Genomic DNA, 25,163 nt, shown 5'->3' with positions numbered 1-25,163 from the left:
CTTCGGCACGTGCGGTATATGTTTATCAGAGTTAGGCAGACGTAAAGGCAAAGGCAGGTATCCCTCCCTGCCAAGGAATTCTAAACTCCTTTTTATTGCCAGTTCCAACCCCTCATGTGTATCTCTCTCCTCTCGACATCCACCAGTTACGTCTTTTTCTCTCCGGGGCGTGTTTTTGACCTCCAGCATGTGCTGCAGTGGCCACAGCGGGTGTTCTTCCTTGGCTGAGTTGATAGCCTGACGCACAGCAGCAGTCCACTCTTTTCCGGTCGCCGATTTGAGTCTGTAGCCCATGCCCTCCAGTATGGCCCAGAAACGGCTCCAAGGCATCCCGTCAGCGGCCTGCGTCACGATTGGCTGTGAACTTTGCGACAGCGCATTGTGAATGATGGCTCGTGCCGTCGTTGCGGCATCCGTCAAAGGAACCCATGTATCGACCTCATCGGCGTTGTACATGCCAATGCTGATACAAGCTGCCACTAGCCGCCATATGTAGTCATCAGCATTCGCAACGCCTTCCGTCGGCGTCCCGATTACGCACCCCGGACTCACGACTGAGATGCGCCGAACGGGTGCCCACGAGCTACGTAGAGCCACCCTTTTGACCACAGCCTCGGCTACAAATTTTGTTTGGCTGTAGCCCAGTGCATCCGAGGTAGACAGCTCCTCTACCACGTCTTCCTCCCGCTCCTGATCACCCGTGGATTCTCGACCGCCCGTTACGTAGACAAATGCCATATGGGGCGCGGCAATGGCGAGACGGAGCAGCTCCATCGTGGAACCGACATTGACAGCTTCCAAGGCCTTGTAGCTCATCCCCCAGTGCACTGTTGCACCGCAATGAATCACCACATCAACAATTGCACCGCCGGCAAGCGCTGTCCAACGAGATGGATCGAGTCCAAGCTGCGGAATTCCAAGGTCGCCCGCCCAGACGCAAAGCTTCGAGTGGTGTGACCCGGTCCACCAAAGAGCTTTCATTGCAGCATCAACGGTGCGTCTTCTGGCTTCATCGTCCGTCTTGCCACGCACGAGGGCAATGACTCTAGCCACTCGGCTGTCCTCAATGAGCTGGCGCAATATTTGTGTGCCGAGGAAACCGTTGCCGCCGGTAAGAAAGACAGTCACCAGCTTGTCCGAGTTGTGCTCTCGCTCATCTTCAGTTTCGCGCACGCTGTAGGACGACTTTGCCTGGGCAGCCTGTACTTGTTGCCCGGCCGCAATCCTCGAGTAATTACGATCTATTTCGGCGGTAAGGTCAACTGGGGCTATCACAGGTCCGCATGGCGCTTCAATCTGCTTGGTTGACGTAGAAGCAGCCTGTGAATCGGATATAACTTGAGCCAGACGCCTTATGCTCGTGGTCCTATCCATCAGTAGTTGGATCTCCACCTTGACCTGAAACTGCTGCCGAATGAAGTACACGAGTGACATCATGTTGACCGAGTCGAGGCTGCATGAATACAAAAGGGTGTCGGGGAAGCTCGCAGTTCCGGGGCCGGGCAGCATGTTGTCACGGCCTGAAACGTGGTTCATCGAGAAAATCCATCTGGCCAGTGCATAGGCTGGCTGTTCAATCTCCGAAATATATGTGCTGTTGTGATCGAGCAAGGCATTGACACCAGCACCATTGGTTGCTCCCGCATCCCAACCCTCTCTAGCGCCAAGGGCCGCGCCGATGTCACGTAATCGCTTACGGTCTATCTTACCGGCAACGGTCAGAGGCAGTGTTCTCATAGCAAAGAAAACTTTTGGGATCATGTAAGTTGGCAGTGAAGAAGCCATCAAATCTCGGACGGAGCAAGATGGGGAGAACTCTGTGGCTAACAAAGTGTCCGGGTTGCCGTTTCCAATACCGCCACCGCCGCCGTTTTCAATACCGCTACCGCCGCCGTCTTTCTGAATAAATGATGCCAGCGTGGGAGCGGCACTCTTGCTGCCAAGATGAATAAGTTCTGCTACAACTCGTGTCGCTTCTGGAAAGAATTCTCGCAGGCAGTGCTCAATTTCCCCAAGCTCTACTCGTTGTCCGCGGATTTTCACCTGTGTGTCTCTCCTCCCAACGAAGCTGAGACTGCCGTCTTTGTTGTACCGAACCAGGTCGCCTGTTCTATAAAGTCGCCCACGGCGACCTGGGGCACCACCCGGTACGCCTTGGAGCAACCAAGATGGATCCTCGATAAATGCTGTAGCCGTCCTATCCGGATCATCTAAATAGCCCAAGCCAACAAGCGGTCCTTCAAGCAGCAGCTCACCCACGCATCCTGTCGGTATCAAGAGATTGCAATCGTTAGGATGCACAATCCAAGTTATCTGTCCGATACCGATCCCTATCCGAGTGGCCTCTTCTAGACACGATGCATTGGTATTCATCGTACTAGTTGCGGTACACTCGGCCGGCCCATAGACATTGATGACTCGAACCTTGTCCCACCAAGGTCTGATAGCTTGGACTGGCACAGCTTCACCAGACAAGATGACTGTCTGTACACTGGGAACATCCTCTGGGAGGAGCAGCTGGGCAACAGAAGGTGTGAGATCAATCACATTGGCGTTCAAGGAGACAATACTCTGTCTCAAATTCTCCTTCCGGTCCGATTCACTCGGGACACATATGCAGCCACCCGCAGCAAGTGTTGCAAAAGTATTGCTGATGGATACATCGAAGCTATACGATGAGAAGTCATATACCCTTGATTTTGTCGTGAAGCCAAATTTCTTTAACTGGTAACGAATGGCTGAGGCAACATTTTGGTGGCTTATAACCACTCCCTTTGGCACACCCGTCGTCCCAGACGTAAAAGCCACGTAGAGGATAGCTTGCGGGTCTCTGAAGGTTGCGGCCAATGGCTCGCGTTCAATATTGCTGCATTCATCTTTGAAGAAAGCAGTACCAACAGCAACCACCAGTGGTGCCAGTTTTGAGCCGAGTGCCTTGCAAACGTTTGACGAGAGGATAATGCTCGCCTTGATCTGTTTGCATATTGCTTGGAGCCGTAGTTCGGGGAGAGACGGGTCCAACAATACAAAAGCTTTACCTAGTTTGAGGACACCTAGTATTGCCACCGTTGTCCATATCGACTTCTCAAAACATAACGGTATCAACATGCCAATACCCTCTAAGCTGTCGAGATGAGCGGCTAGCCTTGCTGCGTGCCGCTCTAGTTCGCCGTATGTCAGCTGCCCGTCCCAAGCGCAGACGGCTAACGCATCGGGCTGACTCTGTGTCCGTTCCTTTACTAGCTCATCAACACAGCACTCAACCGGTGCTGGCACAGTGCCGTTTCGCGCCCAGATCTCAGTCAGGTCCTCTTGCGTGGCCAAGTTGATTTCTGCCAACAAAAGATGGGGCTCCGCGTCTTCAAGTTGGTGCAGCACGGCCCCGAGCCGCTCCATCAGCTTTGACACAATCCACGGCTCGATCAATTTGCTGTCAAAGTTGGTCGACACGGCAATACTGTGCGCCTCGATCTGCACCTCAATCTCCAAAGCATACGCGCCCCCAAACTCCCTGTGGGAGTCTTTCCACCCCCCGAACGAGTGCCGCTGGTCGGAGCCATCTTCCCTTTTCTCCGGCTGGATCACAAGTAGCGTCTGAAACATGCACGCCCGACGGCCATCCGAATTTATCCGAGCAATACGCTGCAATCCAGCCTGCTCGAAAGGCATCATTTCCATCGACTGTCTCTGCGTTTCCTTCAAGTATTCCCAAACGGTCTGGTGCTTAGACAGTTTGATACGAATCGGTACCGTTGCAATTGTCGGTGCGATTATGTCGTCGATGCGGTTAACAGGCGCAGTCCTGCCCGACACAACGCAGCCGAACACGATATCATTCGAGTTTGTCATGCTACTGGTGACCAGTGCCCATGCGGCTCGGATCATGTTCGATGTCGTGACTCCGAGGCACTGTGACGTCCATTTTCGCGATCGTGGCATCTGCCGCTCCATGAAACTGTCCGCCAATGGTTGCGCCATGTCGGTACGAATAGTCGGAAACATTGCGCATTCACTGCAGCCTCTCAAGGAACGCCGCCAATATTCCATCACCTCTTCATCGTCTTGTTCTCTGGCATATTTGATGAAAGCTTTGAACTGCTGCCGAGGCTGAAGTTCCTCGCCACGATATGCTTGTTCGACCGTTTTTAGGATAAGAGGGAGTGACCAGCCATCATACAACGCATGATGGATTGTCCACACGAACCACCTCGGAACTCCGAAGTCATCCTTAACAAGAGCAACCCTGGTCAGTGGCTGGCCGATTTCCATCGGTCGTGTCCTATCCAAGCGAAGATACTCGTTCAAGCTGGATGCGTCAACCCATTTGATTGCCTCGTCCAAGACAACCTGCAACAAGCCGTAAACAGCATGATGCACGACCCTTGTCCGTAAGATGTCCGTAGTTTGAAATGTTGCTTCCCATGCCTTCTGGAGATTGAAAAGGCAGATGTCGGAAGATAATTCCAAGGTGTACTGTAAAATATAATTCTCGGGCCGTTTTGATGTTAGCGACAAAAGGCCTTCCTGAAGCATTGTGCATGGATAGACGTCTTGGATGGCGCTAGGGCTCGAGCTGCATTGCGATGACACGTTCTCGAGTAAAGACGGAACGTGAACGCCACTACCCAAGAGAGAAAAAGGCTGAATACTTTCGACATCGCAGCCGAGTGACTTTGCTTTACAGCAGCTGGCAAGATGCTGTAGCAATGGATTGCGGAAAATGTCCTCCACCGCCAGGTCGAATCCCATCTTGCGGATGCTACACACAACTCGCATCGCACTGAGTGAGTCACCGCCGAGCTCAAAAAAGTTGTCCTCCAACCCAATAGCGGCATCCTCGAGTTCAAGTATCTGGCTCCATATTCGGTGCAGAACCAGTTGTTCTTGTGTTGATGGCTGCCTCTTTGCGTCCGTGCATGACATCTGTCTATCGATTTTCTTATCACAGAGCATACGACGATCAATCTTGCCATTTCTGCTGAGTGGCATCTCTTCCAGCACTATGATTGCACTGGGGAGCATGTAGGCGGGCAATTTGTCGCGTAGCTCGGCCATTACGCGTTTAGCGGCTTTCGCTCTGCCCTGTTGCGATCGTTGCTCTGCGATCTGACTCTCATCACACAATGGGACAACAACACCGTGGTTTTGTTGATTTCCATCTTTTTCCACGGAGCAGATTTTGCTGCCATCTTGCTCAATATAGCTCACCGTCTGTTCTGCGGTCTCAAAGACAGTGACAAAACCGACGAGCTGTGCACCCTGGGAGTCTGAACGTTGAACCACAACGGCAGCATCTTTGACGGAATTGATACTGCGTAGTATATTTTCAACGTCGCCGAGCTCTACACGATGACCCCGAATCTTGGCCTGTGCATCTGTTCTTCCGAAAAACTCCAGCTGACCGTCAAAGGGCCTATAGCGGGCAAGGTCTCCCGTTCGATATGCTTCAACGGGTTTTCCATTAATCATGACGGAGACGAACCGTTGATGATTTAATTTGGTGTCCATGTAACCCCTTGCTAGCCCATCTCCTGTGACGACAAGCTCGCCTATCACCCCGAGGGGCACCAGTTGTAGCGTGGAATCCATAACGTATGCACCAGAGTTAGCAATGGCTCTGCCGATAGGAACGCCGTTCGGAAACATTTCGCTTTTCGGTATGCAGTAAAATGTACTGCAGACTGTGTTTTCCGTAGGCCCATATCCGTTAATGATTGTGCCCTTCATAAAGCCTCGTGCCCTCAACACGTCTTGGGGGTCGATTCTGTCTCCTCCTAAAACAAGAGTCTCTAACTTCTCAAGCATTGAAGGGCATTCAAGCAGATATTGTTTAAACAGAGCTGGTGTTAAAAATGCGGTGCGCACATTTTCTCTGGCTAAAACTCTTCGCAGAGGCCGGCAATCCAGCACAGTCAGTGAGTCGATGCAGATCAACGTTCCGCTGTTCAAGAGCGTAGAATATATCTCCCATGTTGACGCATCAAAGGCAATATTTGCCATATGAGCCATGACTAAATCATCAGGCAGGCTTTTAACTTTTTCATTCTCCTTCACAAGTCTTGAAATGCCGCGATGCTCCACCATGACACCTTTTGGTTGACCCGTGGAACCGGATGTAAACATGACATAGGCCAGGTCCGTCGCCAACGGCGCGGCAAGTTGCACCGACAGATTTTTGGAATTACGTCGGACTTGCAAAGCCTCTGCGATCGAAAAAAACTGTACATCTTCTAGCGGCAGGACTGGAGCTTGGATGTCGCCGCCAAGAAGAATGAGCTTATAACCGTTGATTGATGCTAGGATAGACCGGATTCGGTCTGACGGCAAGCTTACATCCAGCGGCATATAAGCCAAATTGGCTTTGAGAATTCCAAAAAAGGCCACGATTGTCTGACATGACCGGTTTGCAAACACGCCCACTGGTGTTTCTGCCGAAAGGCCACGCATTACTATCCAGGACGCCAGTTGATCAGACTGGGAATCCAACTCGCTATAACTCAGCGATGTCAAGGAATCCTTGACAGCTGTTTTGTTGGGATTTAATGCAACTTGCTGACGGAAGATGTCGACGACGCTCGCATCGCGAGGATAGTCTGTCCGGCAAATTTGAATCAACCCAAGCTGATCAAGTACCGCGTAGCTGTCAAGATCTAGCAATGGCAGCAGATCTATCTTTGTATCTGGACTCAGAACCCCCTGTTCAAGTAGAGTCTTGAAGATTGCTGTCATGTTTTCAATCGTTCTCAGATAGTAGAGGTCCGCTGCGAAGTAAACGTCACCACGCAGTTGTTGGCCTTCCTGGAATAGGTGAAACTCGATATCAAACTCCGAAGTCGCCTGAGAAAACCCCGTATTTGGAATCCCTGCATCATGCGACTCTGAGCGGTGCTGACAAGAATGCAAGGCAAAGATCGTTCGGATTCTTTGAAGGCCGCACCGATCTTTATCTGGATCGGACTGACAAGCATTGTTGTCGGGGAGGCTGGTAGCAAGACCTGTAGTTCTCGACTGGATGTCTTGACATAGTTGCCCAAAAGATGCTTCTTGACCCGTTATTCCAATACGCTGGACACTGTTACAATGGCCAACAGTATCACGCCTGACATCTGCATTGTGGTTACGCACACCAATTTCGGCGGTGCTGATACCAGTGAGACGATGATGCGTGCTTCCAAACGTGGCGAGAAGCACTGCGAATTGTGTCACGTTGTGCTCCGTGCAGAAGTGCTGCAGCTGACTGTACAGGGCAGAGTCTATCACGAAACTGAAACTTTGCACTGTGGTGTCGTTGGATTTTGTCGACAGCCGCGGGTTGTCATGAAGAAACTCGGCAGCCCGGATTGCCTCCAGCGGCGCAGCTTCACTGGCTGTTTGTTTGCGATGCGATTGCATCTGCGCGATACTAGGTTCTTTCTCGGCAGATAAATGCATTGCAAATGCACGGCTTTTGATGCAAGGGGAATGGCTGTTGTCTCCCTCTTAGCTTTGCTGACAGTAACCATGCGAGGTTGAATTCTAGCCGTCGTTAGTTTGCGTCGTTTCCAATAATCAACTTTGGCACGTACATGACTGCCGCTCAATTCCGGTGTCATAGGTTATCAAACTAGTCTGAAAAATGAGGGTGTGTAATACCGAGTGAGGCACGTCTGTAAGGATTTTACCCCCGGACAAACTTTTATTCGAAATTCGGCGACGGTGGTATTTAGCGGTGAAAAGTGAAAGCAGCCGTGCCTCTCTGGCTGTGCTAAGGCAGCACTTGGGCAATTTACAAGGATACCAACACATCAGATGAACGTACAGCGTATATACTTAAGCTACATGGCAATCTACATCTTAGCCAAAGTACCAGTCATCTCCATAAATATCGGGCACTGAGTCGAAAGGTGGACAACGTAGAAAGAGTCGAGAGTGCCAGTCTTTTCAGAGCGGTCTGACGTACCAGATGTCAGTCACAGCTGTTGTGGAGAAGATCCTCGATGTCTCAAGCCCGAGTGAGACAACGGGTCGTCGGTCTTTTTAGCGTCTCGAGTCCAAAGTCAGACGGCGTGCCGTCGGTTAGAAAAGGGGGTACTGACCCTGCGGAGATTTTATCAGCAGAAATTCCACCCAGTATGTGACATGTTTACGCGACAAATGTATACTACATCCAGGACAGCAGAACGCAATATGTTCAAGAAAACCATTTGCCATGAAGACGGTGCCGGGTCTTAATGTGCACGTCGGAAGATTTAGAATACAGGCTATAGAACATTGATCGGCACATCGGCGTCCAAAGAGTAGCAAAGTAAGACACGCATCGGAAAAGAAGAATATTGGATATGTAGGTACTTTATTGGCACATCGGCGTCCCAAAGAGCGGCAAAGTAAGACACGCATCGGAAAAGAAGAATATTGGATGTTAGGTGCGTGTAGACGCCTCAGGCTAAATTGTCTACTGAGCATTGAGGTGCAACCCCCAAGCACAGACGATATGCCCGACTGCTAGTGGATATGACCGCCGTTGTCCATAGTTGGTTGGCGTGGTTGGCCAGGGGCAGCCAAGCGTCAGTTGAGGCTGCACTAGACATGAGACAGATCGAGGCTGAACGTGGAGCGGTAGGCGAACCGCTAGTTAGAGGCTAACTTACTTGACCTCCGCTCTGGGGGAGAGGCGCAGTCCTCCTTCACCCCTTTCCTTTATCCTCTGGATTTTGTCATCTGCCTCTGTCTGCCCTGGCTATGTTGGGTATACATCGTCAACGCATCACGCCGCCTTGAGGCAGCAATCATGTGTTAGACTACCAGTACAGTGCCTCGAGGTAATTCCGAGCGCCAATGTATCGCGATTTGGTGACCGTTCGCTCGGAATTACCTTCGACCCACGCAGCGACCCGCAGCGGCGGAGTGCTTGCTACTGATCGACTTGCAGCAGACAAGGGGACAAGCAAAAGACGCAGCGACATGCGGCTTCTTATGCACACCGTCCTTTTTCAGCCCGCCACAATCTTTCAGCTTTTCCGCCAGATCCGTATGTGATGTGACTAGGCCCCTTGTCCGCTCCTATGGCCACTCGGACATTTCTTGAGAGCAGCAAGGATACAGGTGGGCCTGGACGGGGTTTTAATCGTCACGACGCGTCAACTCCGCCGAGCGCTTCTTTCTTGTTTATTCAAGACTGGTCATGAACCTGTGAAGCCTGTCTCGCGTTTCATTCGGCTACAGGCATGGAGAGGCCATCGGCCGTGAACGTGTTCAGCTAAAGAACCTGGGTGGGTTCCACAAGCTGCCTCAACCGATATGCCGAACACCGGGTCAAACGGGTGCACGTATGTCGGGAAGACTACTGAAATGGTTAGATTTTCTGAAAATCTGAGACCCGCAACTGATTTTGAATGGATGTCACCGCTACTTGCAAAGTGAGCGAGACCTTCAACCTTTCCCGCGTTCTCATTCATTTTGGTCCTAGTAATGCATCAGCACTGTTACCTCTGCAAATTTGAAAGTAGTCTCCTGTTCATTTTACTCTCGGAGCAGTCCAGACAGTCCTCAATTGCAACATTCCCACCCGAACATCATGTCGACAATGGACAACAACCAGCTCTCGATAATTCGACAACTCGATGTTGGCGACTACTTTTCCCAGCTTCCGGCGCAGCAGAAGCTCTATGCTCATCATTTGTGTAGAGCGGCCTGGCACGGCGCGAGAATCGTTATGCGACAGACATCGCCCGAGTCTATCTCAATCTTTGAGCTCATAAAGTCTCTTTACAAGGAATGCGAGGGGCAATGGAAAACGCTAGTCAACCGTTGCGGCGTCAGCGCGATCGAGTTGGATGGCTTCATGAAATATGCTGCAATGTTCCTTTGCAACCTGGGTAATTTTTATGTACGCCTTTCTCTTTCAGCCTCTTCAGCGATCACTCGGGTCTAACTCCGAACAGGGCGAAGGCAACCAGAAGATTGTACCCAGCATCTCGCGAGACGGCCTGTGGAAGTTGGCTTGCATCTCGGCAGAAGCCACAGAAATTCTCGAAAGGGTTATAGATGCCATATACTCGCTGCCGCCTCACAGCTTGGGCTTTCCCAATACAGATTCTATGTCAAACTACTATCCAGGTAGTGGTCGAATGACTAAAGAGGAAATCGCCAAAGTCTCCAGCGTACTGGACAGTAACGACATTGGGCCAGAAAACACACGTATTCGAAAAATCACAGATGGAGATACGGTCATCTATCATGTGCTTCAAGCGTCCACCGACTATGGCTCTACAACGGAGCTAAGCGTCGGCAACGAATTGCATGGTCATGTGCGCCTCGTTGGTGGCGACCATGGCCAAGAGCTCGCCATCATCTGCTCAGAGCTTGCCAAGGCCGCGGAGTACGCTACGAGCGAGACCCAAACTCAGATGCTCTCGAAGTTGATCGACAGCTTCCGGTCTGGTAGCATGGAAGAATTTCGGGAATTCCAGAAGCTCTGGGTCACGGACAAAAGCCCAGAAGTTGAGAATATGATCGGGTTTGCAGAGCCCTACCGTGATCCGTTCGGTGTTCGTGCTGAATGGGGCGCCGTCATTTGCCTTACCGACCCTCAGGAGACTTTGAGAATGCGGCGAATTGTTGACCGCGCCAAGGACTTCATCCACCTGCTTCCTTGGAGCATGGAGGACGTGAATGGCGGCAACGGTCCATTCGAGAAACCCGAGTTTGAAGCTCCCGAGTATACGAGCGTACATGGTGAGAGTTTGCCAGCCAATCAGTGTCGTCTACAACTCAAATAAAAGACTAAACTCGCCACAGCCGTCGCATTCTGCGCCAGTACGGTTTGGGGAGCTGCCAATCTCCCAAACTACGATGATATCAGGGAGACCTGTGGGACAAAGAGCTTCAATATCGCTAATTGTATGCATATCTACAGCTCATCTGTTCCAAGCCCTTTTGTCCTGCCTTCGGAGCTGGAAAGGTTTGGCAGGTGCTGCCACATGGTCAGAGTCATAACATCCGCTATTCATGGGTTAATAGGACACAGCACGGGGAAGCTGCTAGCCGAGACAGCACCAGGCGACTATAACTTTAATAGGGACCAAGTGCCTGTCAGTCCTATAACAAAAGAACCAGTGCGAACGTGGTACCAGCCGGGCCAAACTTGGGGCGGTCTATTTGAGGATCTTGCCATGTCCGTAGAGGAGAGCCGCGCAACGCTCATCTCGCAGTATCTCATCGACAACCAGGAGATATTGTCAATATTTGGCTATGATGACTCAACAGAGCCCAGCGCTAAGGACAGTAAGTAGCCTTCTGAGTCTACTAGATTCTGAGTAGAAAGCTGACTACTCTATCAAGTCATCTACAGCACGTACATGCAGATTGGTGTCGACGGGCTCCAGGCCTTGACACACTTCGATGCTCAGGAGCAGACTTGGGGAGAGCCGCACATGAGAGTGAGTTCTTATGGGTAACTCAGCCTTCATGTTTCAACTTACTGACCCAAATACCATAGGGCCACTTCGGTATTCTGAAATACCTTCTCGCCGAGGGTAATGGAGTGTTGTCAGTCGATGCTGACTTGGATGCGCAAAACATAACGATACGGGTGGATGAGGGCAAGATTCTGTCACATGGCAAACCAGCTCTCGGGCAGTTGCTATGCCGGTACCATATTTGGCGCTGCACTGCTGATGTGAAATCTTGCAGAGAATTCTATGAACCATTAACTTCGGTAACGGGTCAGTATGAGGATTGGCGACGGATCGTTTGCCAAAAGCCGGAGACACGCTGGAAATACGTGCAGCCAAATACAATTCGCAAGGATGACGATGTGGAGCTCAAGATCTACGAAACGAGCGATGATGGCATTATTCGATCGTGGATGGAAAGGAATATATAAGTGGCGCGAACAGTAAGCGTTATATTAGACTAGCTACTATATAAATAAGTAAAGATATAAATAATATTAAAATATATAAAGTTATTACTATTTTATTTACTATCTAATATAAAAAAATTATTTATACAATAAAAGGCGGAATAAATGTCCATTTTTTGCTAAATAAGGATAATAGTCGGAGACCTTTTTAGTGTGCGTTGTGGCCGTGCGCTGGCTCCACTGGAGGAACCACTGTTGTACCCTTTGGTCCCCTCTAAGTACTGTACTTTGGATTTTAAGCAAACAAAATGAAACGCGCCATTTCTCACCTTTACTTCTACACAGCTACGCATAATATCGCCTCCGCGGCAAATACTTACGTTAAGAGCGCCTAATCAGCGATTTTTTCCTTCACTTTAAAAGCCATTCTATCCCTTAAGTAGTCCCTCGGTTGCCTTTTACTCTTCATCATTTATACGCCCTAGATCGGATCTCAGCTAAGATCCGCACGAATTAGTAGCGAAACGGCGCATAGATTAGTGGGAATTAAGCACTACTGCCCCTAGAAATAGAGTTGCATTAGCATGCAGCCCTACGATCAGCCCGTACACATATCTCACGCTATACACAAAAAATAGCTATGCATTCACACGATGGAAATGCCTTCATTAACAATACTTGAGAATTTTAAATCGGCCGACGCAGAGTCAGCAGCGCGCCAGTGCTTATAGAAACGTACGGAAAGCCATAGAAGCTTGTTAGGCCACGTGTCCTTTGGTAGTGCACGCTCAGGCTGGCGCGGGCTGGTCTAGCGCGACATCGAGCTCCAATATGGTGCAAGCGAGCAACGGTGGTCTAGACCAAATGTGCGGCAAGCATCTTCCGTACAGCGCCAAGATGGTTTAAATACTACTACTAACTAGTGATGATCCTGACAAAACTCATTTAGAACCCCGCAGGGACTTATGTATATTAATACGAAGGAGCTGTCATTTTCGATCATGTTCTTTGCTTGTCAGGATTCCAGCGCAGCTCCAAAAGAGTGAAAGACCCCCCAGCACGGCAGCCATCGGCACAGAAGCATTTTGCCAATCACCTGGATGCCACCAGAGCCAACACATCCAAAATGCGAATGGTCCACACAAAATGGAAAAATGATAGACAACGACCCGGGCGAAGCATGGCTCGAACACAGCCTCGAGTCCCCAGGCGTAAGAAGCCAAGTCTTTTTCAAAACTCTGCTTTCGCTTCGGGATCCGTTCTAGGTGCGTGTTGCCGGCTCGAGAAGGTATGCATTCGTGAGGAACGCGCCGAGTGCAAGGTGAGGGACAGGTATAGAAAAGACTTTGAAAAATATGAGGCGTAATAGGGGGGTTCTCAGCATCAGGGGGACGGGGTTGGTACTGGTAGTCTTGGTGAGTTGGGAGTTCCCTTTTATCGCGGACCATACTGCTGAGAGATAGTCTGTAAAACTAGGAATGGCCGTTAGCACTTGAATTCTACACGCTTCGGAAGCATTCCGCACCTTCACGCTTTCACAATACTCTAAGCGCCAAATAGAGAACCATAGCCTCAACCGACCCCGCCGTGATTGATAGCATTTCCTCAGTTCCTGAAAGATACTGTAGTCCGTCGATTGGCCTTTCACTGGTATTTGAGAAGGCACTAGGATCCGTGATCCTCCGCGAACGCCGAATAATATCCAGCTGTTAGTATGAGTTGCTGTGTTTGGCGCTGTTGTTTGAGTTTGTTGACTGCTCGAGGACCTTTGATGGTAACACGGTCGACTGGAACCCGGGGAGACGGCAGCTGTAGCAACTCCGCCTTGGTATGAAGAGCTGTGCATCGAAGACGATGTAGCTAAAACGGGTTTTGGCGGTGTGTATTTCTGTGCCGCTGATGAACCCGGTGCGGCTGATGCAGAACGGATTTGTCGAAACATCCTTCCTGGCCAAGTTGTTGTGAGCACAGGCTTTCCCTTACCTCTACACCAATGCTGTAGCCCGGGCTGCTCATTCGAATAATCCAGTATCTTTTTCACGAATTCGTATTGTTCCATAGAGACTTCTTCCCACTGAACAGAACCACAGGTCTAACCCATATCAGTGCTGCGTTCCTGACTGGAGGGTGTCAGACTTACACATCGCCAGAATACTCGTGCCTCGCTATGTCGTAGCAAGCGTTTTCGTGGGCAGAAGGGCCACCAATTCCATTTAAGCAAAGTCACGTCCTCTATCCAGGCTTTTGCTCTATTCGAGAGCGAGAGATCTTGCTCCTGCGACACCCAGATGTACTTTCTTGGTATCGAGAGAAGCACATGTCTCAAGGTCCTTGGCATAAATATCAACATGAACTCTTTCTGAAGTCTCCGAAACGACATAGACTCTCGTAGGAAGACTTCCACCTCAGAAATGAAAGGAAAATCGTTCTCAGAGCTTGTTGTCGAAGACTCCTCGCCCATGTCATGGTTGTCAAGCTCCTGCTTTGGATCCACCGCAACGCTCCTCGCCCATATTTCAACTCGCTGCTTGCTCCCCAAATCGATATCAAGCTCTGTTTGATTCGCATCCTCATCCTCCAATCTCATGTAACTGGCAAGCTGGTTGCTAATCCGAGATCTCCCTCGTCTACTACGTAGCAGTCCGGCGGTAGCTTTCTCAGCTTCAGTTTGACCTTCCCTCAGAAGGCTCTTGTGAAACGATTTCAGTAGTCGCCGCATGTTCTCCACAAATCGTTCTCTGCTTAACCTTGTTAGAGCCTTTTCACAAAGTGCTCTGAATTGAGGTTCTTCGCATAGGAACTTCCGGATAAGAGCCTGGCCAGACATTCCTTCGGTTGTTGTTTCAGCAGAGACCTGTGAACCAATGTCATCATCGTCGGAAGCAAGGGACTGAAGTTCGTCGGACAACTTGACAGCGTTATCATGCTTCTCTGTGGCAAACGGTTTGGTAACAACTTCAAAAGCCGACTCGGAGTGGGCGGATAAAGTTGTCAAACGTGAAACCGAGGCATAGCCTGAGTCCTGATCTAAAATTGTCTGTTGACTTTCAGACGTATCAGGCAGATGATGCGCACCCCTAGCCTCCTGTGTTTTCGTGATCTTGCTTTGTAGTGACCTGGCCTCCTCCAACCGACCCTGGAAACCGTATATTAACACTAGGTTGTCCATGCTGGCCAGCGTGTCGGGATGATCCACCCCAATCTTTTTCTTGCTCGTCTCTATCACCTGTACGAAAAGGTCTTCTGCTTCTTCCCACCGGCCAAGATTCTTATATATCAACGCTAGGTTGGCCATACTGCTCAATGTGTTAGGGTGGTCCACTCCAAGTTTCATCCTCCAAGCCTCTACTACTTGCGTCTCAAGCTGCTCTGCCTCCTTCAACCTTCCCTGGTCGTTATATGTTAATGCTAGATTGCTCATACTGCTCAACGTGTTAGGATGGTCCGCTCCAATCCTACTCCTATTTGTCTCCACTACCTGTATAAGAAGCATCTCTGCCTCTTCCCATCGGCTTTGGCTCCTATATGTTGATGCGAGTTTGGCCATGCTGGCCAGTGTCTCAGGATGATCCACCCCAATCTTTTTCTTGCTCGTCTCTATCACCTGTACGAAAAGGTCTTCTGCCTCTTCCCACCGGCCAAGATTCTTATATATCGACGCTAGGTTGGCCATACTGCTCAATGTGTTAGGGTGGTCCACTCCAAGTTTCATCCTCCAAGCCTCTACTACTTGCGTCTCAAGCCTCTCTGCCTCCTCCCACCTTCCTTGGTCGTTATATATCAATGCCAGATTGCTCATACCGCTTAAAGTATAAGGATGGCCCGCTCCAATCCTGCTCCTACTTATCTCTACCACCTGTATGAGAAGTTTCTCTGCCTCTCCCCACCGGCCTTGGCTCCTGTATGTTGATGCGAGGTTGATCATGCTGGCTAGTGTGTCAGGATGGTCCACTCCAACCTTTGTCTTGACTGTCTCCATCACTTGTACTTCGAGCTTCTCTGCCTCTTCCCACCGGCCCTGGCTCCTGTATGTTGATGCAAGGTTGGCCATGCTGGCCAGCGTGTCGGAATGGTCCACTCCAACCTTGGTCTTGACCATCTCCATCACTTGTACTTCGAGCCTCTCTGCCTCTTCCCACCGGCCCTGGCTCCTGTATGTTGATGCGACGTTGGCCATGCTGGCTAGTGTGTCAGGATGGTCCACTCCAACCTTTGTCTTGACTGTCTCCATCACTTGAACTTCGAGCTTCTCTGCCTCTTCCCACCGGCCCTGGCTCCTGTATGTTGATGCGAGGTTGGACATGCTGGCCAACGTATCGGAATGGGTCACTCCCAACAATCTTTTCCGTATTTCTGCTGCCTCTAGGCTGAGATTTTCTGCACGGGCCCAGTTACCCTCAAAGATGTAGTATCCAGCCATACAATGTAGAAGTGATGCCCTTGCTTTTGCCTCGTCCCTTGGAGAACTTCCCTCAAATCCAAGTACAGCATTCGCGTGAGATAGTAATGCGGCACAAGATGCTCGTGTTTCGAATCTTCCATAAGGAAACATGTATGAAACAGTCACAAGCGCGTCTCTCTTAAATTGCTCGATCTTACCCTTCTCAGTAAGCCATCTTAGTGTCATCAACTGCACAAGGCGGTGCAGGCCGTAATTTCCGTCATTGTCCTCTTCCACGAATGAGTATGACTTTAGAATTTCGATCGCATTTCCGAGATTCATGTCGGTTTGTTCCCCCCTTTCCCATTTCCGATCGCGATAATGTAATAGAAGCTGCAAAGGGATGCCTTGACGTTCGAGAAGGCTCATGAAGAAAAGTAGCTCACTAGCCAAGGGATATCGTCGCTCGATCTGCTTAAGTGCAATCACACATGTGAGTGCCACTGCTTTCATAGCCTCTGGATCCAGTCCAACTGTTGCAGACTGATCACTGAGCAACTCAACCATGTTCTCATGCTCAATCGCCAACAGTTGCAGATATTGCTGCACTGTTATACTGGCTTTTTCAATATATGTAGCAGCTTGGACGAGCGCCAGCGGCAGATTGTCCAATTGAGATGATAGTGTTAATAAGTTAGCACGAGTCGCACTGGTGCCGTTCAAATGGGCACGAATCAGTTCTTCTGACTCTGTATCGTTTGTAGTTCCAACGAAGATAGGCCCTTTCCCTTTGGCAAGCCTTCGACCGGCTTGCTGGGTCCTGGCCGTGGCAAGAATTGACCCGTGAGCACACTCAGGTATGTAACGGCCCAAGCCACCTTTTCGACCAACGCCGCTGACATCGTTCGTTTCTTTTGGCGACGGATAGAATAGCTGCGCATCATCAGCATTGTCGATGACCATGAGCCACCATCCTGCTCGGTCTTTTCTATTTAGCCAGCTCTTCACCAACGGCAGCACGTCTGCCTGAGGATCGTCAAAGCCGGGTATACGGCATGCCTGCGCGATGAAAGCATACGACTGGCGGAACTGTTGCGAATTGCTCGCGTGAACCCAGAAGACAGACATGTCTTTGTGTTTCGTCTGAAGCCAGTATACATATTCCAGGGCTATCTGGGTTTTCCTACCGATTATTAGTAATACGAAAGCAGATTAACGTTCATACGTACCCAACACCACCACAGCCAAATAGCGACACTCGCTCTTGTGACTCAGATTTGAGGATTTGCTGCTGCAATATTTCCAAGACAGTTGATCGGCCAACGAAGGTTTCGTTTCTCGGATACGGTACTAGGACTGCAGCCATACGTTAACACCACTGGATGGGAAACATTGACAGAAAGGTTCCTTACACCAAGGTCTAGCAAAATACTCTAGGACAGAGGGTTGCACTGATATTATCAGCCAAAGCGCAACAATATTTGCCCCTCGCAGGAACATCACTTACCTAGAGGCAAAGACACCGAAGGCATCCACTGGTCTAGAAAGGCTCTCATGCAAGCCGCCGCCGTAGCCGCCGCGTACCGTTGCCATTCCTGGGACTTGTGGCTGTCCGCATAGTCGCACGCGCCTTTGATCACCACGCACGGGAAGGTGTCCCATACCCCGACACCTTCCATTTCGAAGGCCACAATGCGCTTCTGCCGCGCTATGCGATCGCGGTCCTCGCCTGATTTCATCACTGTGTCGCCCGACGCCATCAAACCAAAGTGGACTGCTGGCTGCTGGTTGTCCTGCTCAAGGCGGATGCGGGGGACCAGAGGTCCGTCGCATCCACACGCGTCGCACGACATACCATCGCGGCGGTGGCGGTACGCCGCCTCAAAGAGCCTGTCGTGCGCCGTGCCTGGATACACCGCTGCCAGCTCCGGCTCTGTCTGGAGCGTGTTGAGGTAGCCAACCATCTTCTCCCGTAGCGTTTTCTGACCGCGGATACCCCTTAGTTTTGTCAGCAATGAGCGAATCTCGACATTTGGCCTACCTAACAAGTCTAGCAGCGTGTCTTTCTGTACGAATCGTTCGGGTACTAGCCGGCCGAGATCGTACTGAACCACGCCATCGCTAACAACGACATCGCCTAGGGTAATCTCAACGCCATCATGGCCAAAGGGAACAACACCGCAGACCCCTACAATAATGGCAAGCTTAATGTTAGGGAAGCTCGACCGACAGTTGGCTGCGACCGCCGCTCCGTTGGCTTTTCCCATGCCTGGCATATGCACGAGGATGACATTGTGACGGCCGATGGCGCCGGCGGAGTAGGCGTTCGGATCGGCTGAGGCTTTATCGTAGTGCGGGCCATCATCATCCCAATGGTGGTCGAAGAGGGCAAGGACGGCATCCGCCTCAAGGGTGAGGGCGCAGATGACGGCGATCTCGAAGTCGCCACTCGAGACTGGGCGAGGTGGCGAGTGCTTGATTCCAGCCATGGGTACCTGTCGGGATGTTTATCGGATCGCTGAGTTCCAAGCCTCCGCATCTATGTATTGGCGTATGGCGAATATAGTAGAAGCCGAAGTGACGGAAGCCTCGCTGCCTTGTTTGGTGCGGGGTTCGCCCAACCTGACGCAACATGCCGCAGCCTGCCTGCGCGGCGCATTATCGGCTGGCACAAGTTCGCTAGTGTACCAACGACTACGCCACACATAAGGCATCTCATGACAACGACAGTGAATGCTAACGGACTGAGCTAGAGAAACAAGTAGTATTAACACTAATAATAATCTACAGCGGGAATACATCTCGCGTATACAGCAGCTCACCAATTTTCCAAGGAGTAATATAGCGTGATAATAGGTAGTGTGATTCTAGTAACACAAACACCAAGCAAAGCTGTGCGCGGGCTTATAGAATTATTCCACATACTCTAAATATTAAGGTATTACTCCTATAAGGGTTATATATTAATTATTAGTATAATAGAAGGTGTCTTTAAGTGATTAATTATAATCTTTAAGAATTAAGTTAATTTAGGTTAAGTTACTTTATATAGGTCGATTTTACTTCTTATATATTATAAAGGTACTAAGTTTTAGCCCACTATTATAACTAAGATAGTATAGGTTAGGTGTTAGCTAGCTAAGCTCTAATATAACTTTACTAAGACCCTAGCTAAACTCCACACTAACTTTATATAAAACCTAAATTACTATAAAATAGAAAAGGCTTACTATCTTCCTTTTTTTTCTCCTTCTTCTCTTTAAAAGAGTTAATAATAATTATAATACCTATTTATAAACACCTAAAGACTAGTCTATAATAATTAACTCTCTTTACTAAAAGAATATAAAATAAAAGACTACCTAACTTATAAGGAGCCTTTAAATAAATACTATTTTCTTTAAGAATAAAATAAAATACTATAAGAATAAAATATACTTATATAAGCCTAAATAAGGGTAGTATAAGAATAACTCTAAGCCCTATAAAATATAAAGAACCTACCTTATTATACCACTTAAGCCCCCCTAATCTAACTAAAAAATAACACCTATATACCTAAAAGGAAACCTCTCTTACCTAAAAAGAAGTATAATAGTAAATTAGATTTATTTTAAAGTTAGAAAAAGGTAATTAAGTATAAGTTAGAAATTAATATAGACTTTATTAGTCTATTAAAGTCCTAGTTTATATATATTTAGAATAATCTTAGCCTAATAGTCTAATAAAAAGTTATTATATATTTTAAAGAAGGTAGCTAATATAGTAATACTAATTTATATAATTTCCTTTACTATTTAAATAAAGTATTTAATAACTTATACTAATAAGAACTTACTTTAAATAGAATTAGTTAATTATAATAAGGAGAATAAGAGTCTTTTTTTAAGTTCTATATTTATTTTAAGTAATAATTAGCCTTAATAGGAAGTCTATTATAAGTAAATAAAATTAAGCTAAATAAACTTTATTTTATACTTTTAAACACTATAAAATATCTTACTATTAGCTAAGAGGTTTCTAAAAGCTATTATAATACTACTATATAATAGCTATAATCCCTTATAGTTAATTTAAAATCCTACTAGATTAAAGTAATATTAAAACTACCCTTAAATAAGAGAAGCTAATATTATATTAATTATAAAGGGAACTTTATTATAATAGGAATTAATATACTCTTAATATTACTTTTAATTATAATCTAAAATATTTAAGAGAATTTAGGGTAGAAATAAGCCTTATAGGTTTTATAAAAGAAGTCATAAAAGTATAATATAAATCTAGTATTTATCTTAATTATAGGTAGGATAAATATTATATTAAAAAATATAAGTTTATATAAGTCTTCCCCTAATAGGTATTAATTAAATAAATACTAACTCAAAACCTAATAAATCTACTATAAGTTTAGAAAATAATAAACTTTAAGGAAAAGTCTCCTCTTAGGGTAATTAAAATAGTTAGTCTTAAATAATATATTAAATATTAAGTTATAAAATAAGATAGTTTAAAAATAGGTAGAAAAAAGAATAAACACTTAACCCTTCTTAATACTAACTATATTAGAAGCTTTTTCTTAAGCCTTTATATCTATTCTTATTATTATAGTATACTATATATTAAAAAGATATTCTATTTTTAAAGAGACTAAGATATAATTAATTTTAAAAAGAGTTTAAAAAAGAATTAAATCTAATTACTATTAAGTTAGTTATTTAACTAAGTTTAAATAATTAATATAAAGTATTAAAATAAATATATAGGTAATTTAATAGTTTTATATCTAATATTAAAAGAGACTAGCTATTTTAGCCCTACTATAATAGAGTTATTCTAGATTTAGGAAATAGTGGGGAAAACCGGGCGACTCACTTATCTAGGCGACTCGCTTATTAACCACATTAATTATAAAAGTTAAAAATAATATAAATATAGCTTTTAAGCTTAAAAAATAAGATTTTTTTTATTCTAAAGTAATACTATAAATATTAGAGCGTTTTATAACCTTTTATAGTATAATACTAAATAACACACTTAGTATATATACTATAATTGTCAGGGCGGGTCGGTGGCCGGTAGGGCGGGGAGCACTCAGGCAAGGGAATTAGGTCTATTGCTACGGATAGGCACTCCTTAGGTAGGGCAGGCTCTATGTACAAGACGTAGCTCGAAGAGCTACGATCAGAAATCTACAGAGGATTCAGCTAAATGCAGGGTCCAACGCGTGGACACGTGACTGGGGTGCAGGGTAGGTCCATGACTGGACCAGCTGTGACAATAATGCCCTTATATTACAACTATAAAAGCTTAATACCCTATAATAGGTAATAAGAATAATAACCTTTTTTCCTTAACTTAAATACATTTTTAAAATACTATAATTAATTAATTATAAAGCCCTATATTTATAAGTAGGAATTACCCTTCTAGGTATTCTCTTTTAATCTATAATAATAGCTTAATATTAAGACCCTTAGTATAATATATAAAAAGTAAAATTAAGCTATATAAAGTAACTTAACCTAAATTAACTTAATTCTTAAAGATTATAATTAATTACTTAAAGATACCTTCTATTATACTAATAATTAATATATTACCCTTATAGAAGTAATACCTTAATATTTAGAGTATATAGAGTATTCCTATAAGTTAGTGTATAGCTTTACTTAGTGTTTTTATTCCTAGAATCACAGTAGAGGTAATTTGTAGCTGTCAACAAGCAACCTTCCAATTTGGCGTTCTATTATGTCTACCTAAAAATGTCTAGTGGTACCTTTAGGGGCCGGAAGGTATAGCAGTTGTACCTCTGATGGACCTGGCGCCCTACCGCACCCTACACCTAAAGAGGCTCCCTGTGAGGTGCTGTCGGCGAAGAGCTTCAGTCACTAGATGATCCTTGGGTTTTTAGAATGATGGTGTTTGTTGTTGGAATTATCGCTGCCTCCTCGCAACTCTCTCGTCGGCAGCTCGCCGCTATATAGTAGCTTCTCCGCACGTGGTCCCTCTAGCTGCCTATAACCTCCTACCAACCAGCGTGCCCTGCGGGTGCCCTGACACTCCCACTATTATACTTAATTAATAAAAGAAGGACAGTCATTCCGCCTTTGTCTGTATAAAGTTAGATTATATAGTTAAAATAGAGATAAATAGACTTTTTGTAAATGAAACCTTGAGAAGACCAGAAATATTAATGGGGAACCCGAAATGACGCCAAAACGCATGTAAAAATATTTATATAATTGCATGAGTTGCAAAAGGATCAAAGCGTCATTACTTGCAAGCTGAGCTGTGGCGCGGATGAAATGGTGTGGCGCGGGCAAAGGATGCTGACACGAAAGCTTCTCGTCAGAATAACGGACAGTGGCTGGCGGTGCTCCAGAAGTATCAGTAGTAGTGCCTGAACCTACAGGCTACAACTGATACCCTGCACCCTGATTGCCTGATAACGCTGCGCAGCATCCTGGTGGGTCTCCCAATGATTAGGTAAGACTCTCTGGGTTAGGTGCGCGCCAGGATGCTCCACCTGGTCCCTCCCGATATGCCTGTAGGCGGGATTATGCATGGTCCGAAGTCGCTCCTTGCCCAACAGAGAGCGTGAGAGGCTTGCAAAGGCCGTAGAGTCCGCTGAGGCACCGCTGAGCGCCGGCAGCCGTCCGTGGCACTAGTCCCAACCTGGCCTAGCGCCCAAGCTCCCGCTAGCGACAAGCAGCTCAACGCAAAAACTGGACTTCCAACCCCAAGCATTTTGATTCTCTCTTTTGAGCCTCCTTGCCAACAATTCCCGCGATCGCGACGCCTGCTTTTCTTGGTCATCGCCCGTTTTCCTGCATCGACTTGGGCGCCAATTGGTACAGTTGCACGTCTCCTTGAGCACCTACCGCAGTCTCCGTCAATATCTCACCCCCTGGATTTTTTCCGTCTTACTACCTAGCTCTCGCAGCGAGCCATTTTCACACACGTCCAAGATGCTCAGCGCCGCTCTCCGGAGGCGAGTTCTCGCCCCTACGCACAGTGCTCTGCGCAATGGCTTCGCCGCTCACGTCGTCCGCTGCTATGCCTCATTCCCCGATCACCAGGTCATCAAGATGCCTGCCCTGTCCCCGACCATGACGGCTGGTAACCTTGGCGCCTGGCAGAAGAAGCCTGGCGACACCATCGGCCCGGGCGAGGTCCTCGTCGAGATCGAGACCGACAAGGCCCAAATGGACTTTGAGTTCCAGGAGGAAGGTGTAGTTGCCAAGATCCTCAAGGAGGCTGGCGAAAAGGATGTCGCCGTCGGCAGCGTAAGTGACCTCACCCCTTCAAACCAAAGCCCAAGGCTGCTTTTACTGTTCTTGCTAACAAAATAACAGCCCATCGCGATCCTTGTCGAAGAGGGCACCGACATCGCGGCCTTCGAAAAGTTTACACTCGAGGATGCTGGTGGCAACGCCCAAGCCGCTGCTCCCAAGGCTGAAGAGAGCAAGTCGGACGCCCCGGCCCCCACCGAGTCGAGCTCTCCGGCTCCCGAGCCCGAGCAGTATGCTTCTTCCGGCAAGAAGCTCGAGACCGCTCTTGACCGTACCGCCAACGCCAGCCCTGCTGCCGTCCGCCTTGCCAGAGAGAATGGTGTCAGCATCGACACTCTCAAGGGCACCGGCAAGAGTGGTCAGGTCACCGAGGACGATGTCAAGAAGGCTGGAAGCGCTCCTGCCGCTGCCGCTCCCGGCGCTACCTACGAGGATCTGCCCGTCAGTGGAATGCGCAAGGTTATTGCCAGCCGCCTCCAGGAGTCTGTCCAGAACAACCCCCACTTCTTCGTCACGAGCTCTCTGTCCGTCTCTAAGCTGCTGAAGCTCCGCCAGGTCCTCAACAGCTCTTCTGAGGGCAAGTACAAGCTGTCCGTCAACGATTTCCTGATCAAGGCCATCTCCATTGCCTCCAAGAAGGTGCCCGCCGTCAACTCGAGCTGGCGTGGCGAGACCATCCGTCAGTTCAACTCTGTCGACGTCTCTGTCGCTGTGTCGACTCCCACTGGCCTCATCACCCCCATCGTCACTGGCGTTGAGGGCCGCGGCCTCGAGTCCATCTCCAGCAAGGTCAAGGAGCTCGCCAAGAAGGCTCGCGACAACAAGCTCAAGCCGGAGGAGTACCAGGGCGGCACCATTTCCATCTCCAACATGGGCATGAACAACGCCGTTGACCACTTCACTGCTGTCATCAACCCTCCACAGGCTGCCATCCTCGCCGTCGGCACCACCAAGAAGGTCGCTGTCCCTGTCCAAAACGAGGACGGCTCCGCCGGTGTTGAGTGGGAGGATCAGATTACCGTCACTGCCAGCTTCGACCACAAGGTCGTCGATGGTGCTGTCGGCGCCGAATGGATTCGCGAGTTCAAGAAGGTCATCGAGAACCCTCTTGCGCTCCTGCTCTAAGCTTCCACAGCGGGGGAGTAAGGTTTTGACCCGAACGCAATGGAGTGATACCATGAGAGACAGTTTATAGACAAAAGAAATAATGGCCAGCAGCAGGCTGGCGCGACTGTTGTGGGACCAATAGTTTTGTGGCGAGGCCGATTGATGTCTCTCGGGGCTCATGAAACCATTCCTGGGCTGGAGAGCCTGTGTACAATGATGACTTTGACTAATGCTGTATTTCGGAGGAGGGCAAAAAGTACTTAGCTTGTGACCGCCTCGGCTTGACTTTCTCCTCGCATGTAATGCAGAAATATTTCTTTCTTGTTAAAATCACACTCGTGTTTGCTCGTGAAGCCATTTATTTAGCGTGTTACTAAGCATGCACAGCTCGGTTGCATCTTCACCGTATCTGCACGTCGGCTGCTGTCGAATGATCTAAAGGCTGCAGCGGACAAGGGCTCAAGATCTGGTTCATTACTCTGCGCGCTGAATCTCCCACCCTTCAAAGTTTTAAAAATCGCAGGGCGGCGTTTGAGAA

The 25,163-nt window shown here is 48.1% G+C and overlaps 4 protein-coding genes across 6 annotated transcripts; 2 read left to right on the top strand and 2 right to left on the bottom strand.

Annotated features, from left to right (window-relative positions):
• Positions 1 to 439: 439 nt before the first annotated feature.
• LMH87_008041 (uncharacterized protein) lies at positions 440 to 7,592 on the bottom strand (the record flags this gene model as incomplete). The annotated part of the gene is made up of 4 exons (XM_056198904.1): positions 440 to 479; positions 542 to 7,367; positions 7,494 to 7,515; positions 7,566 to 7,592. 4 exons carry the CDS (start codon positions 7,590 to 7,592, stop codon positions 440 to 442), a joined length of 6,915 nt encoding a protein of 2,304 aa, XP_056057127.1.
• A 1,961-nt stretch (positions 7,593 to 9,553) lies between these two features.
• LMH87_008040 (uncharacterized protein) lies at positions 9,554 to 11,863 on the top strand (the record flags this gene model as incomplete). The annotated part of the gene is made up of 6 exons (XM_056198787.1): positions 9,554 to 9,865; positions 9,921 to 10,713; positions 10,777 to 10,878; positions 11,038 to 11,262; positions 11,320 to 11,417; positions 11,477 to 11,863. 6 exons carry the CDS (start codon positions 9,554 to 9,556, stop codon positions 11,861 to 11,863), a joined length of 1,917 nt encoding a protein of 638 aa, XP_056057126.1.
• Positions 11,864 to 13,225: 1,362 nt separating this feature from the next.
• On the bottom strand, positions 13,226 to 18,712 carry LMH87_008039 (uncharacterized protein; the record flags this gene model as incomplete). Of its 3 annotated transcripts, XM_056198672.1 has the most annotated exons (16): positions 13,226 to 13,245; positions 13,293 to 13,314; positions 13,368 to 13,387; positions 13,826 to 13,934; positions 13,983 to 14,978; positions 15,039 to 15,264; positions 15,321 to 15,363; positions 15,644 to 16,171; positions 16,442 to 17,406; positions 17,453 to 17,579; positions 17,636 to 17,674; positions 17,731 to 17,763; positions 18,079 to 18,221; positions 18,265 to 18,273; positions 18,350 to 18,360; positions 18,416 to 18,712. In XM_056198672.1, the coding sequence occupies 16 exons, from the start codon at positions 18,710 to 18,712 to the stop codon at positions 13,226 to 13,228; spliced, it is 3,588 nt and encodes a 1,195-aa protein (XP_056057124.1). The 3 variants fall into 3 exon arrangements, with proteins under 3 accessions (XP_056057124.1, XP_056057123.1, XP_056057125.1); XM_056198671.1 differs by lacking the exon at positions 15,321 to 15,363 and having other exon boundaries at positions 15,039 to 15,068; positions 15,447 to 16,171; XM_056198673.1 differs by lacking the exon at positions 15,321 to 15,363 and having other exon boundaries at positions 15,039 to 15,068; positions 15,447 to 16,171; positions 18,270 to 18,712.
• A 4,482-nt stretch (positions 18,713 to 23,194) lies between these two features.
• LMH87_008038 (uncharacterized protein) lies at positions 23,195 to 24,643 on the top strand (the record flags this gene model as incomplete). Its single annotated transcript, XM_056198550.1, has 3 exons — positions 23,195 to 23,512; positions 23,582 to 23,977; positions 24,074 to 24,643. The coding sequence occupies 3 exons, from the start codon at positions 23,195 to 23,197 to the stop codon at positions 24,641 to 24,643; spliced, it is 1,284 nt and encodes a 427-aa protein (XP_056057122.1).
• Positions 24,644 to 25,163: the final 520 nt, after the last annotated feature.

Source organism: Akanthomyces muscarius (genome assembly GCF_028009165.1).
Source record: "Akanthomyces muscarius strain Ve6 chromosome Unknown contig_16, whole genome shotgun sequence".
In the NCBI taxonomy this organism is placed as follows: Eukaryota; Fungi; Ascomycota; class Sordariomycetes; order Hypocreales; family Cordycipitaceae; genus Akanthomyces; species Akanthomyces muscarius.
This window is presented reverse-complemented; position numbering and strand designations above follow the sequence as displayed.